General features: G+C 57.2%; 1 protein-coding gene across 1 annotated transcript in view; it reads right to left on the bottom strand.

Moving 5' to 3' along the window:
* Nucleotides 1–579: 579 nt before the first annotated feature.
* The window catches only part of ASB2 (ankyrin repeat and SOCS box containing 2), a 35,689-nt gene continuing 24,495 nt past the window's right edge, over nucleotides 580–11,773 (bottom strand). Inside the window, exons 7-10 of the mRNA XM_079767447.1 lie at nucleotides 9,644–9,815; nucleotides 4,680–5,244; nucleotides 3,520–3,673; nucleotides 580–991 (exon numbers count right to left, since the gene is read on the bottom strand). Of these exons, the coding sequence (XP_079623573.1) occupies nucleotides 855–991; nucleotides 3,520–3,673; nucleotides 4,680–5,244; nucleotides 9,644–9,815 (1,028 nt within the window). The 3' untranslated portion in view covers nucleotides 580–854. The remainder of the gene's footprint in view (nucleotides 992–3,519; nucleotides 3,674–4,679; nucleotides 5,245–9,643; nucleotides 9,816–11,773) is intronic.

The following is an 11,773-nucleotide window of genomic DNA, read 5'->3' as shown; positions in this document are numbered from 1 at the left end:
AGACTCTTCCAGATCCCGGGGCAGCCGGCACAGGCTCTCCGCGAGGTGGCCTGCCCAGGGTCCCCTCCATGGCTTTAGTCACACCGGGGAAGAGAACTCTGGGGAGTCCCCGCGGCGTCCGTGAAACAGGGCGTGCTGGGCTCGGCGCGGGGGACTCAGCTTTCTCACCTGCACCATCGAAGGTGGCCGGCAGCTCCTGCCTGGCTCACCCCACAGAGCCGCACGGGGACTGGGGCAGCCCAAACCAGGGTGACCCATGTGCCCTGTCCCCAGCCCCCGCCCCACCCCCACTCCCACTCCCGCCACTAGCAGGGCTGAGGGCCCAGGCCCTGGCGCGTCTGGTGAGAGGGACCACGCTGGGCAAGGAGGCATCTGTGCAACATTTATTGTACCAGGAAGCCCTCTGGGACCGAGGGTCTCCATAGCCCCCCAACAGGCCATACCTGTGGAGGGGTTCACAGAGCAGAGGGACAGGGGCAGGGGCAGGGCCAGCTCCACAGCGAACTTGTCCAGGAAGGCACACTCAGCCCTGAGCGCTCCAGTGCCCCCGCCCCACGTTCTTCCCCGCCAGCTGCCCCGCCCCGGGAACGGAAGTTCCTGCCCTTCCCGATGGCAGAGAAGGTCTGGGATCTACCCGTCCATTTGCAAAGAAATAGGATTTTCCTCCTCCTTGACATCTTCCGTCCTCTGCTCTGGGCACAGCTCTGGCCCAGAGACCCGGTGAGTCACAGCGGCTGCCCCAGCTCAGGGGGAGCAGCCCACAGCCTCGGCCATCACCAGGCCCCCTGGATTTGGGGACACGGGTCCTGAGATCCAGTGAAACAGTCCGAGGAGCACTCCTCCACGCGCCCTGGTTACTGGGTATTCTCGTACTTCAGGTACCGAATCAGCCTGCCGGGGAGTGGCAATGTGTCCAGGAGTTTTATGCGGTATTTGCCAATGGCCTTTCGAACTTGCAGCCTGCACAGGTGAGTCAGAGGTCTCGGAGGTTCTGCAAAAAGGACAGAGAGATGCTGACCTGTCATTGGCAACCTGCGAAGGGTTTGCTTCTTCCTCTACATACACAGCCTGGACCCTCAACACAGCCCTCAGCAACAGGGTGAGGAACCTGAGCTGTTACATGCCTCCGTGCATGCAATTCAGCTCCGGGCCCCGGGACCCGGGTGGTACAGAGACGGGGCAGGGACCGGGCAGGGACCAGCAGGTTCCAGGTTCCAGAATCCCACCTGGCTGCCTCGCCCAGGTGGCCCCTGCAGATGCCTCTTCAGTGAATGAAGGACAGTGGAGTTGTCTCAGCTGGTGTGTGTGTGTGTGGGGGGGGGGGGGGGGGCGCAGGGTGTGAGGTAAAAACAGGGACTGATACAACCAGTAATGGGGTCATTTATTTCAGCCCTGGGCACAAGGTCTGGCAGAGGGAAGGTGTTTGTTGCATCAAAGAAGGCCATTCATTTACTCATTCAACAAACGCATGCCGACCGCTTCGCTGTGCCTGGCTCTGTGGCCAGGTCCGAGACAGCGAGGTGCGGGCCAGGGACCTCTGCAGAAGGCTTTCACACCACACGCTGCCATCTGAGCGGGGATTGACCATCGGGCAGGAATTTGCCAGGCGAGGAAGGGAGGCAGGGGCATGCCAAGCAGGGGAAACATCAGTCAGTGCCAGGCCAAGGAGGCCCTGGCCGCCCAGGGAAGACGGGCACAGAGGACACGTGGGGGAGGACAGAGAGGCCAGGCAGCCGCGGCGCTGCCTCACGAGGTGAGAACGTGCCGTCGCTGCACTTCTGACACTTCCACGCCTTTCCATCTCCCTTAGGACAGAGCCTGCCGCTGGGAAGCTTGGCCCTTCCTCAGCTGAGCGAAGACTGAACTTGGGGGGCGGGGAGGCAAAAGGCCACTGGTGGGCAGAGGACCCCGGACCACCAGGACTGGGCTGGTGGCCTGGATAACTTAGGAGACTGGGTTTACAGGCCACCTCTCAGAGCCTCTGTCCGCCTTTCCTCGTGAATAACAACATCAGCATCACAGCATTGAAGGAAAAGGCACAGAGGGAGTGTTTTGCAGATGGAGGGGCGGCTTTAAGGCAACCAAGCAGGTGCCGGTTAGGAACTATTTGCTCTACCTGTTACTAGGTGTTTGGCTCTGCTCATTTTCCCTGGGACGCTGTCTAGTTGTAAGGGATTAGCTGTCTCTAGGGAGGAGAGCGGGAGGGGACAGTGAGGGGCAAGGCCAGCATCCAAACACGGGCTGCTCCACCCTCTAGCGGCCGTGGAGGGTCACGGTGACAGTAACCAATGACTCATGCATCAGTGAATGCTTAGTGAGCATCTAGGGCTGTGCCCAAGTCAGTGCCATCCTCCCCCTGCTGCCGGCCCAGGAACTTTATCAAGGGTCTCAATTCAAGTGCTTCCCAGGCATGTGTCCAGATGCAAACTCTGACAGTAGGTTTAGGTTCACAGGGGCGTGGGGACCAAGGGGGAACCTGGCCAGTCAGAGTCGGGCCCTGGGACGTGGGGCACCTGGACAGGCAACGAGCCGGCACAGTCTCACCTGGGGGAGGCAGCAGCGGTGGGTGGGACAATACCACTTGCCGCCTGTCAGTCTCTGGGCTACAGGACTGACACTTGGCCAGAGTTGGGACTGTGCCCCTCGGAGCCAGGGAAAGCCGGGGGCAGCCGGAACCCCTCTGGGCAGGCACCCAATTCTCAGTATTCTCAGTCCCACTGATTCTGACATCTCACCTGCCCAGTGAGCTCTCCAAGGCTTAAGAGGGATTCTCAAACTGGCTTAGCCAGGCTGCCCCACCTACACTGCATACAGCAGCTAGACGCTGGCCAAACCCCACCTCACCGCACCAGGCGCCTCAGGCTGGCACAGCTGAAGGGGGCTGGACACGCCCATGCTCCTCTGCTCAGATGCGGATCCTGAGGCCCACGGCCACCTAGCAAGCTCCTGGCTCCTACACCAGTGCTGCTCCGGGCGGGTTTGTACACCAGCAGCGCTGGCACCGCCGGGCGGCACGCTGAGATGCAGGCTCTCAGGCCCTGCCCCAGACCCGCTGAGCCAGCTCCTGCTTTTTAAATAAGATGCCCGTGTGTTTCATATGCACTCTGCAGTGTGAGACATTCTAGGTCATCGTTCTTTCCTGGACTTCACCGTACTGCCTCTCAGCGGCCCACAAACATGGGCAACTTACTCGGAGCGCCCCGATGTCCCTCAGGGAGCTGGAACTGTTGAAAAACATCCTGGAAAGACTTAGTGGAAGGACTCAAGTGGGTCAAGCCTGGATTTGAATCCCAGCTCTGCCACCGACTAGCGGTGAGACCCTGGCCCAGGTGACATCGTCCCTGTGGGTCAGTCTCCTCGGTTACAAAACAAAGAATCACGAAGACACTGTATGTGACTCACAGCACAGAGCCTGGCCCAGAGCGGGGGGGGGGGGGGGTCACCAAATGTTAGGAGCAGTCACATGCTCGGAGCCCTGAGTCGGGCGGCGAGACCTGCCAGCCGCAGTGACAGCCCTACCTGCCTTCTCCCTGATGACGGCCCAGTCCTCGTAGCTGTCAATGTGCTCCTTCAGCCGCGAGCACAGCTGCACGTTGCCCACGTAGTCCAGAAGGACGTCGATGATGGGCCCCGCCCAGCGGCTCACCTCGGGGGCAGACAGGATCTCGCAGAACTGAAAGGGAGCACACACCGCGCTGGGACGCCCAGGACGAGGGCACCGCCTCCGCCAGCTCATCCTGCGGGTGGCAGCCTCGGGCTGGCGAGGGCAGGGGCCGTGTCCGAGGACAGACACTGGGTGCACCCAGGGAGGATCCAGTCCCTTCTCTCATCAACACAGGCCTCTGCTGCCAAAAATGGGCAGTGGGCAACTTAGGCCACTTGCATCACCTCTCTAAGCCTCAACTTCCTCGTCTAGAAAATGGGTATATAACACCCACTTCAAGGGTTTATGGGAATTAAAGTGGTATGCACATCAACTTCTTTGCACACAGTAGGTGGCCCATCAATGATGGCTGTTAGCCACTGTAATTATCTCCGAGAGCAGGATGCCCTAACTTCCTTTCATGTTAAGTTCTGACTTCTTAAGTCGTCACCATGGACAGGTGCTGCTCTGACCCTGCATCTCACCTGACCTTAAACCAGGCTCCTCAAACTACGGCCCGCGGGCCACATGCGGGTGTTTTTGCCGTTTTGTTTTTTTTACTTCAAAATAAGATATATGCTGTGTGCATAGGAATTTGTTCATAGTTTTTTTAAAACTATAGTCCGGCCCTCCGACGGTCTGAGGGACAGTGAGCTGGCCCCTGTTTAAAAAGTTTGAGGACCCCTGCCTTAGACCAACCTGCTCTCACCTCCATCCGCATCCTGGTCATTCAACCTCCCTTTCCAGCCACAGGTTGGCTGAGGGTGACGACCTCTTGTTTTTGCAGTTCCCCACCAGCTCCCCGGCCCACTGTTCCGTCCTTCAATTCCCCAAGACAGCAGACCAGAAAGGATTTAATGGTTCCTGTGAACCACTAAGTCCTGCTGCTTCTAAAACATTCTAACCACCCGGTTCCACTGCCACCGAAGTGCACTAACGGCTCATCCACACGCCCTCCAAAGGCATTAACTGCGAGACCACGCCGCCTCCGAAGCATGCGGGCCTGGCCGCATCCCAGGCGTCCCCCCGCCCTTACCTGGACCACGCAGGGCGCCTTGTCGCAGGCAGGCACGTCGTTGAACCTGCTGGAAGGGGGCGGGGCGGGCGGGTGCGGGCCGTTGCCGTAGGTGCAGGAGAAGCAGGGCTCGCCGTCGCAGCCGAGGTCCATGAGGAACTTGAGCAGCGACAGGTACTTCATGGAGAACATGATGGTGGCGGGGAAGGAGGTGGGGTGCGTGGCGATGTAAGCGTCGATGTTGGCGCCGTGGTCCAGCAGCAGCTGCATGATGCGCAGGGAGCCGTGGCGGATGGCCACGAGCAGGGGGCTGATGACGTCGCGGTTGGGGTCGGCGCCCGCCTGCAGCAGCAGCTCGGCGGCGTACGCGTTGTTGTTGACCACGGCGAAGTAGAGCGCCGAGCTGCGCCGGTCCTCGTAGAGGCGCGAGCGCTCGGGCGCCAGCGGCGCGTTCACGTCGAAGCGCGCGCCCAGCAGCGCCTCGAGCACGTGGTCGTGGTTGCGCTCGGCCGCCAGGTGCAGCGGGCTGATGCCGCTCCTGCGCACGCGCGTGCGGCTGGTCACCGGCAGCAGCATCTGCACGATCCTGCAAGGCGGAGCGCGCATGCGCGGGTCACGGTCCAGCAGGGGGCGCCGAGGGACCAGGCTCGGCCACTCGCAGCTACTCTAGGTAGGGAGGCACGGGCCCGCCAGCAGGGGGCGCTGAGGAGCCGGCCAGCCTTCACAGTTACTCCCTTTGGAAGGGTGGGTCTGCTGCTATCCCTACTTCACAGAGAGGGAAACTGAGTCTCAGAGAGCTTCAACCACCTTCCCGAAGTCACATACCCAGTAAGCGGTGGAGCTGGGTGACCATGAAGTCACACCCCCTGTCCTGTAAGTCTCAATGCCTCTTATGCTGAAGTCTGACTCCAGCCTCTCCCAGGCTCTCTGCTCGGCCTGTGGCCTGGAGTGGGTTGGTCAGTCCCTGCTGAGGCTGGAGATCCCTGGGCAGCTCTCCCCCGCTGAATCAGCACTTCACTGCCACCAAAGTGTACTAACTACTAGTACTGTCAGCACTGCCGTCAGCACTTCACCCGCGTTAATCTGTTATACCCTCCCAATAGCCCTATGAGGTGGGTACTAGTATTATCCTCCTTTACAGATGAGGAAACAGAAGCCCAGAGAGGGTATGTGACCTGCCCAAGGATGCACAGCCAGTAAGTGATGGAGTCAGGATTTGAATGCAGGTAGTCCGATTCCCCCCTAGAGAGAGGACCACACTCTTAACCACCCCCTTACGTTTTGTGTAGCAGATACGTCATGGGGCTTCGTATTCTCCACGATGCACTACTTGTCCGTCCCGTTTTACCTTCCCTGCAGCCCTGTGGGGTAGCCAGAGCAGGTCTGTGGCTCTCTTTTAACTGATGTGGCTCAGAGAAATGAAGTGACTAATCTAGGGTTGGAAAGCAGTTCCGGGGGCTTGACCCCAGCACTCTTGACCCCTTGTCTCTGCTGTCTTCCCCTGGACCCTTGCCACCTGCAGGAACAAGCTTCTGTCATGATTCCAGACCCTAATCTGTCTAATCCTTGATGACAGGTGACCTCACGGCCCCATGTGGGCTCCAAGGAGGTGGCCATGGCAGGGCAAGGCGGTGCCACCAGGCCTGTTCCCACGCCTCTCTGCCTCCTGGCACGTTGATTTCCCTGCTTCCTGGGAATCTGATGCCAGCAACCTCTGCTAGGATCTCAGTGGAAAATGTTATTATTGTTAGTAATGCTTTATTTACCTAAAATCTCAAAAGGAAATTCGTCTAAAACCTCAAAAGGAAATTCACACATCAGGGGGACTAATTGCCTCCTAATTTCTATTTGTGCAGGCACAGGAGGCCTGACCTTGCTCTGCAGAGGTGCTGGTCAAAGGCAGGGCTGGGGACGCACCCTGGACTGAGGCCATTGGCAACAAACGCTCGCTAACAGCCGTAACCTGCCCAAGCTCGGGAAAGAACAGCAAGAGGGACTGCCTGGGGCCACCCGCCAGATGGGGCTCTGGCAGGTCACAGCTGGTCTCGAGCAATCCCCCACTGAACGGAGGGAAAGTGGCCGAAATGTGGGGACGTGACTGGACGCTGCCTAGATGCCCAGAAGCAGCATCTTAATGATGAAGCAATACCATCTTATTGTCCGCCTCTGTAGGACTTTGCCAACCTGAACACGAATGTATGATGCTGGACAGGTCTGGAGATCAGTGTGTCCAGCCGTCCCATTTTACAGAGGGTGAAACTGAGGCATGGGTGTGGGACGGGAATAAGAGTGAGGTTGGAACAGAGGTGAATGGCAAAGCCAGGCCAGAATATATGTCCAAGGCCAGACCTTTCCATGATGCCCCAGTCCACCTAACACAGGAGAGTGGCCATGTTGGCGTCCCTACTGCATACCCATATCATCACCTCTCTCCCCGAGACCTTCTGTGGGCTGGAGGACAGGCTGGGGCCTTCCCCCTTCTCCCCTGGGCAGGTCCTGGGACCACAGAGTGCTTGCTGCTCAAAGGGCACCTTGTGAAGAGGAACAGGGGTGACCATTGCCCGATAGAACCCTCGGTGTCTAAGAGGCCCGGTTCCCTGCCCCTCGGGAACTGATCCTATGAGCTGATCTCATTCTCTCTCCCTAACCAATCAGCAAGGTCGATTGCTCTGCCCAGGTTACAAAACACAATTTAACAATACTTTCACTGAGATTGCTGTTGAGCATAAAATGAGATCTTACAAGTTAAGCTGAGCTGCGCATAGTAGGCACTCAATAAGTGGTAACTATTGGTATCTTGGCCACCAGGGTGATAATATATAGCACACTGCCCTGCTGCTCAAGACGTGGAGGCGTTCTGGGTCGCCGGGTCATGGTGGTGTCACCTTTGTCAGTGTTCAGGGTAACTTTGACTGTGAACGAGACTTTCACAAAGGAACCAGCCGCCCACAGACGGCTCCGCGGCCAATACCGCTGAGCTGCTCTGTGTCAGCCCTGCCGTGTGTGTGTGTGTGTGTGTGTGTGTGTGTGTGTGTGTGTGTTTTGTGTGTGTGGGGGGGGTTACCTCTTCTTGAGCCCAGGTGATGCTCATGCTGGAGCCAGCAAAGGTCCACCAGTGGAGCACCTGCCTGAGGGTGCTCCCAGGGCCCAGCGGGGCCCCCGCCCAGGAGTGGGCAGCGTTTCCAGGAGCTGCTGGGAGCTCAGCAGGAAGCAGGTCCCCCGTGAAGGAGGAAGGGCAGGCACAGAGCGGAGCTTGCTGAGCATGCAAACTGCCAGTTCTCATCACAGTGCGACTCAGAGTCACTCAGGGAACCGCGGAAAATGCAGAGTCCTGGGCCCTGCTGTCCAGGGCCTGATTCAGCAGGCCGGGGGGACCTGGGAGTCTGCTGCAGGTGACCCAGGCCCCACACCTTGAGACACACGGATGCCAACCCTCACCATTTCCCGCAGAAGACACAGGCAGCCAACCAGCTTCCTGCAGGGGGCGGGGTGGGAATGAGGCCTGTGCCCAGGCTCTCCCCTCTTATTTTCTGTGAGGCCTTGAGTTCTGAGCCTCAGTTTCCCTTGTAGTTCATGGTGGTACTAACTTGCTTGTGAACGTGCTTTATAAGCTACATTTTAATTTTATTTACTGAATGTTCTCTATTCTGCTTAGAAAGAGTTTTAAATGGCTTGCAAAGATAGTATAAATTAGAAGTAAAACAGAAAGAACATTAAAGAGCAAGAAGGACAAAAGTGAGGTCCAAAATGCATGTCTCTGTTACACAGTATGTCAGCTGCAAAATGGACGCAAGGATACTGGTTTGCTGCCACAGCGATTTTTCAATCGGTGCGCCATAAGAATGTTAAAACATGCAATACCTGGCTATTTAGTCAGGGGCACTGACCTCTTCCCCTTAGATTGTCAAATAAAAAAATGACAACAACCAAGACAACAATAGCCATCTGGTGTAAATGTATCAAAATCATACCTATTTTTTAATGTCAGATCAGCAAAAAACCACAACGTATTTTTTGTTGTGCTGCAGAATTTTAGTAATTCGTTATGTGTGTCATGAGATGAAAAAGGCTAAAAATCGCTGCTCTACTGGGCTACACAGTTAAATTGTGTGGAGGAGCCCATGATTTGTAGCATGCACCAATTTCTGTGGTGTAAACACTCTCACCGTGGCCTATTTCAGGCTATCAACGTGAACAGTCGGCTCATGTAAGCCGGTACTGACCAGCTCTAGCACAGCTCTGCTTCCGTGTGCCCTGGGACCACTGTGGAATGCTCTTTCATTATGCCATGAATTCATGTGTGTGTGTGTGTGTGTGTGTGTGTGTGTGTGTGTGTGTGTGACAGACCTGTGCACCCCTCCTCCCACCAGGTCCCTCCCGGAGAAGTAAGCTTCTCTCATCTTGCTCAAAGTACCCACACAGAGTAAGTGCTCAGTAAAGGTGAGCTATTACCACGGGTACTATTTGTATTATTGTAGGCATCTTGCATGCTGGCTTATTGCCTTAAAGGTTGTTTTTGCATCTTCACCAGAAATAACCTCAAGTCCAGATGCGTATCTGGCACCTTGAGTGGAATTCCTATAGATGTGACATTGGGGATGGGTGAATTCCTACCATCTATCGGCTGTGTGACTTTGGGCAAATCGCTCAACCTCTCTGTGTCTCAGCTTCCTCATTTGAAAAACAGAGATAACAGTATCTACCTGGGAAGATTTGTTAAAAGGATCGTTAAAAGTGGACTTACCGAAAGGATTAAATTAGTTCATAATGGAAAGTGGTGGTCAGAGCTAGTGTTTGCTGTATTACTGTCATTGCTGTTGCTTGTGGGCATTCACCCTAGCTGGCCAGCTGCCGAGTGCTTTTCCTCTTATCCTCCAAAGGTGCCCTCCTCTCTGACCGAGCCTTCCTCATCCTGTGGGCGGGACACCCGGAGCCCCCCAGTGTGGGTTGTGGGGGGGGGTGGTGGTGGCCGGGCCTGGGCTGACCTGTAGTTGCCCTTCTTGGAGGCGATGTGAAGCGGGAGCATGCCGTCCTTGTTGGCCTTGTTGGCGTCGGCGCCCTGGGACAGCAGGAACTCCACCACCAGCTGGTGCTCGTTCTTACAGGCCTCGTAGAGGGCCGACGCACTGTCGCTGGCCTGCGTGTTGATGTCAGCGCCTGGCGAAGAAGAGGCAGACCAGTGAGTGATCAGGGGGTCACTGTCCCTGATGGGATGTCCCTGTTGGGCTGTGCTAACCTCCGTGACACACTGGGTCCTTAGAAAGGAGGGGTCCCCCTGGAGGACCCCCAACGCCCTTCCGTAACACCGAGACGCTGGGGCCTGCCTGCCTGAGCAGAGGCCTCTCGGAGGTGAAAAGCTGTCGCACATGCTGGCATTTAGCGAGCACCTACTATGTGCCGGGCACCGTGCTTCACATGGTTGTGTCTTTGACTCCACAGCATGACCCCATGTGATCGGTACTACTCTCGTCTCTGTGTTACGAAGCACAGAGAACCTCTGCAACTTGCCCCAGACCCGCCAGCTCGTAAGTGAAGAGCCAGAACTTGAACCCGAATAGCCTGATGGCAGAGGCATGGGAGATGGCTTGATGGCAGGGGCCCGGCTCTTCCCTGCCTCTCCGTGTAACAGGAGCCCGGCCCCGCCGGGAGGAAGGCCCTCGCAGGTCTTAGAGAGTACAGAGCCCCCGAGTAAAGAAGAACCCCAACAACAAATCCCAACCTCCGCCTTCCGCTTCCAAGAATAAACGAGGAATTACTTCCTGTCTCCCTTGAAAAGGACACTGCTCTATGCTGACAGGAGGAGGAGGCAAGCCTGGTGCCAGTCTCCCTTCGGCCCCTCCATCTCCTGGCGGCGAGGGGGAGAGCCGACTGCTCGGGTTTCTCGGACTGTTCGCAGGAAATGGAACTGAGAGGCAGTAGACAGTCAGGAAGGGCTGAAATCCGAAGTGTCTGGTCAGCACAGCTCCTCCCTCGGGCCCCTGCTTAGCTCAGGTTTTCTGATGAGCGTTCCTTTTTGATGACTGATTTCTGGTCAAGTGGACCGAGCACAGGCTCTGGGGGCAGACAAGGACCGGCTGAGGCTTCTGTCTCCTGGCTTACAACCTCCGTGGCCTTGGGCAGCCTTCAGGAGCCCCGTTTCCTCGTCTGCTGATGGGATAACGGTACCCACTAATTGGGATACTGCGCGAATAAGTACATACCTGCTATAGACGGTGTCCCCCCAAAATGCATAGGTTGAAACCTAACCCCCAATGTGGTGGTGTTACGAGGTGGGGCCTCTGGGAGGTGATTCCATCTGGAGCCCCCAGGAGTGGGATTTGCACCCTAATCAAAGGGACCCCAGCCCGGCTGGCGTGGCCCAGTGGTTGAGCGTCGACCTAGGAATTAGGAGGTCACAGTTGAATATTCGGTTGGGGTACACGCCCGGGTTGTGGGCTTGATCCTCAGTAGGGGGTGTGCAGGAGGCAGCCGATCAATGATTCTCTCTCACCATTGAGGTTTCTGTCTCTCCTTCTCCCTTCCTCTCTGAAATCAATTAAAAAAATATTTATTTTTTTAAATGGACCCCAGAGAGTCTCTCACTTTTCCAACCTGTCTACGAACCAGGAAGTGGGCCCTCACCAGGCACCAAATTTGCCAGGCCCTTGACCTTGGACTTCCAGTCTCTGCAACGGCGAGAAACAGCTCCTGTTGTCTGTGAGCCGGCCAGTCTGCAGTCTGTTCTAGCCGCCCGGTGCCTGGCACAGAGGAGGTGCCCTGCAAATGGCAGCTCTCCAGGGCGGAGGGGGCTGGGCACAGGCACAGGGCGGAGGGGGGTCGGCGAGCAGCTCTCACGCCAGCTCTCAGTCCGGCTCCCCGCTGGCAAAGCCGGCTGCTCGCACAGGGAAAATATTTGGGTTAAAGATGGACTCAGCCCACAAGGGGAGCAGGCCTTGACCCGGCGTCGGCGGGAGAGCTCCGCAGATGTGCCGAGTCCGCCGGTTCCCGCCCGCCGAGACCCTGCCCTTGGCCTGGCCTCCTTGCCTGGCTCCCAGGACCCCGCCTGTGCCCCTTTGTCCTCAAGCTGGTCAGTCAGGATTCGTCCCTGGCTGGAGGAGGTGCCGTGGGTCTGTTTC

Source organism: Cnephaeus nilssonii (assembly GCF_951640355.1).
Source record: "Cnephaeus nilssonii genome assembly, chromosome: 4".
NCBI classification, from domain to species: Eukaryota; Metazoa; Chordata; class Mammalia; order Chiroptera; family Vespertilionidae; genus Cnephaeus; species Cnephaeus nilssonii.
Note: the sequence above shows the minus strand (reverse complement) of the source record. Positions and strands in the feature narration are given on the sequence as shown.